The sequence below is a fragment of the Austrofundulus limnaeus genome, unplaced genomic scaffold (genome assembly GCF_001266775.1).
Source record: "Austrofundulus limnaeus strain Quisiro unplaced genomic scaffold, Austrofundulus_limnaeus-1.0 Scaffold37, whole genome shotgun sequence".
In the NCBI taxonomy this organism is placed as follows: Eukaryota; Metazoa; Chordata; class Actinopteri; order Cyprinodontiformes; family Rivulidae; genus Austrofundulus; species Austrofundulus limnaeus.
In genome coordinates, this window is record NW_013952439.1 from 1,014,247 (window position 1) to 1,017,039 (window position 2,793).

General features: G+C 36.4%; 1 protein-coding gene across 1 annotated transcript in view; it reads right to left on the reverse strand.

Moving 5' to 3' along the window:
- rnf121 (ring finger protein 121) overlaps window positions 1-2,793 on the reverse strand; it is a gene marked incomplete in the record, with an annotated part of 10,777 nt that overhangs the window by 3,585 nt on the left and 4,399 nt on the right. Inside the window, 2 exon segments of the mRNA XM_014006710.1 lie at window positions 1,453-1,586; window positions 1,666-1,786. Coding sequence (XP_013862164.1) covers window positions 1,453-1,586; window positions 1,666-1,786 — 255 coding nt within the window.

Genomic DNA, 2,793 nt, shown 5'->3' on the forward strand with positions numbered 1-2,793 from the left:
GAATTTGTTTGTTTTTTAAATTAAAATGAATAAACATTGAAAAAAGTTACAGCTGTTTTTTGTTTTTACCATGGTTAACTAGATATCAACTCCAAAAGCTAATCATTTGTAGCTGTGCATCCAATAATTTAGTTCTTACAATGAATACTGTGAAAATGAAAAATTTAGACTACTAGTTACAATATCTTCATTATATGTAGACACACAATACAATTTATTTATCGCCCGCAACCATAACAAGCAAAGAGCCAAAGCGTGTCATGAACCACTGTTTGGATTTCAATGAAAGTCTCAGAAAACAATTACTGGACGTACATCTACAACTGATTAACTTTTGGAGTTAACACAGTTCCAGGTGGCCACAGAGGTTAATCAGTTTTAGCAACTGCAGGAATAATTACAAGCTGGGCATTCCTTGAAGGAAGACGTGCTGGGGACAGAACTTCAGACCTGAGGTCTTTGACCTGGCTCCTCGTGACCCACTGTCCTGCAGGTTTCAGATGTTTCCCTGCTTCAACACACCTGACCGGACCACTGYGGACATTCTGAGTAAGTAACTGAATTATTTCAATCAGGTGTGCTGAGGCAGGGAAACACCTAAAACATACAGGATAGTGTGTTAGGAGGAACATTGTTGAACACTTCTGCTTTTAGATTGAGATGAACTTGTATTAAGAATTAATTGAGCTGTAGCTGTTTTGGTCAAACCTTAAAAACAAGTTTATGTGTGATCTGATGAAAAACAGATTTTTGTAAATATTTTACAATAGGAAACAGGTAAATTTTACACCTGGAAAGGCCTAAATGTTTATTACAGGTAACTGAAATTACTTCTTATTTTACAGAAACACAAGCAGACCTGCTGATGTCCTGCTTGCTGCTCAGCTCAACTTGAACTGCATGTATTGGAGAGAGTATAGTGGTCTCACGTGAACGAACATATTTCAATGTCAGGTGTGAAAACACACTCCTCACCTGGTGTTATGTTATCCAGAACACACTGGCCCTAAATGGGAACGAGTCATATAAGGCTTTGTGATGTTCACAAGGTAAACAGGAGATAAGCATCATGAGGAAGTCACACACAATAACTTCACATGAGCATATATGGACAATACTAAAATGTCAGGAATATTTTAATTCCTCTTTGCACAAACAAGATATAACATGTTGAAGTTGGGATGTTGTGTAAAACAAAGATTTGCAAATCATTTTCAACCTATTTGAACTGAATACACTAGAAAGAAAAGATATTTAATGTTCAAACCAATAAACTTTATTGGTTTTCTGCAAATATTAATTAATTTTTGTTTTACACAAAGTCCTGACTTCATTGGAATTGTGGTTGTAATACAAACCTGTATAGTTTTTAAAGAAATCTGCATCCTGTAGTACACAACTTCTTTCTCACTGATACAAAATACATATCTGTGTACGCGACAGGAAGGATACACATGGTTGCAGGATAATCTGTAGGTGTTCTCAATAATCCCTTCCTCACTGACGTCTACGAGGATGGGCTGGCCACACACAGCACAGATGTTGTCTGAAAGGTGTTTGGTGGGCATCCCAGATGCACTGTAATACTGAAACAGAAAAAAAACAAACATTAATGTATATTTTTAAAATAGGATGAGCAAAAATAGCTGCAGTTTGTCGACTCACTCCAACTGTGGAGGCCATAAAGTCTGCACACATCTCAGCAAAATCCCGTCCAAGGACACCGTAGTACAATCCATAAAAAAGCAGCGACACACCAAAGTCCATTGCATCCTCCGGCTTTATCCTGCGCAGAAAAAAAACAGGGAACTGCATCCAGATCGTGGCTATGACTAATGCTACAGAGGGATTAGAGGGCAAGCTGAAGATAAAAAGCTAATTAATTTTATTTTGCATGAGAGAATGAAAAAAGGAAGGGATGTTTTAAATTTATACACAAAAAGAAAAAAGTCAAATTGTGACCTCAGTGTGGCTGTGATCAGAGAACTCTGGAAAGGTGATAAAGAAAATGTAGAACTGTGCTGTTAAAAAATAAATAAAATAATCTTTAGGTAACAGTTGTGTACGTAAAGGAATCCATGTTGAATATTGAAATTTTTTTGCATCCATGCACTCTGGGCATTTTCAAATTCAGATGAAGGACATGTGGAAGATGCCAGTTAGTGGAAGAGATCATCATAAGAGGTGTTAATATGCTTGTTTAAATTCAGCTGAATTAAGTAATTATCAGTAAAACTGAAAACAAAGGCATTTTTTTCTGTTCGACAAACGATGACAGATATATCTGGTAAATGCTAACTGTATCTTAGAGCAGCAATGTGTGTTAGAACTCTCTTACCACAAATTGCCTCATAATACAGCAAACTGACCATCTGAGAAGCTGAATTAGTTTCATTCTTAAAGCAGGTGAAAACAATTATTTGTCTGTAGTAGATAATTTTATGCACAGAATGTTAATAATAAAACTTTTGCTCTTTAACATATTCCAGCGGAGGAATTGAAACTGTCAGGCGGCTCATTCACAGGGCAGAGGGTAATCTGTAGAGGAAGCCGTGGAAATGTTTTCTTTGGTTTGTGTTTGGAGCAGTGATCACACAGAATGTAAACACAGCCTCCTCTAGTGGCAGCACATGTCACATAGATGTGAACAGGAAGATAGAAATGTGACTTTGAAGACTTCACTGTCAGTGGTTTAATTTCTATTAGACATTTTGGAACATTTAAATTAAAGGGATCCCTGATTAGTTGTAACATTAGACTTTAAATGATAAACATATATTTTAACTGTAAAAT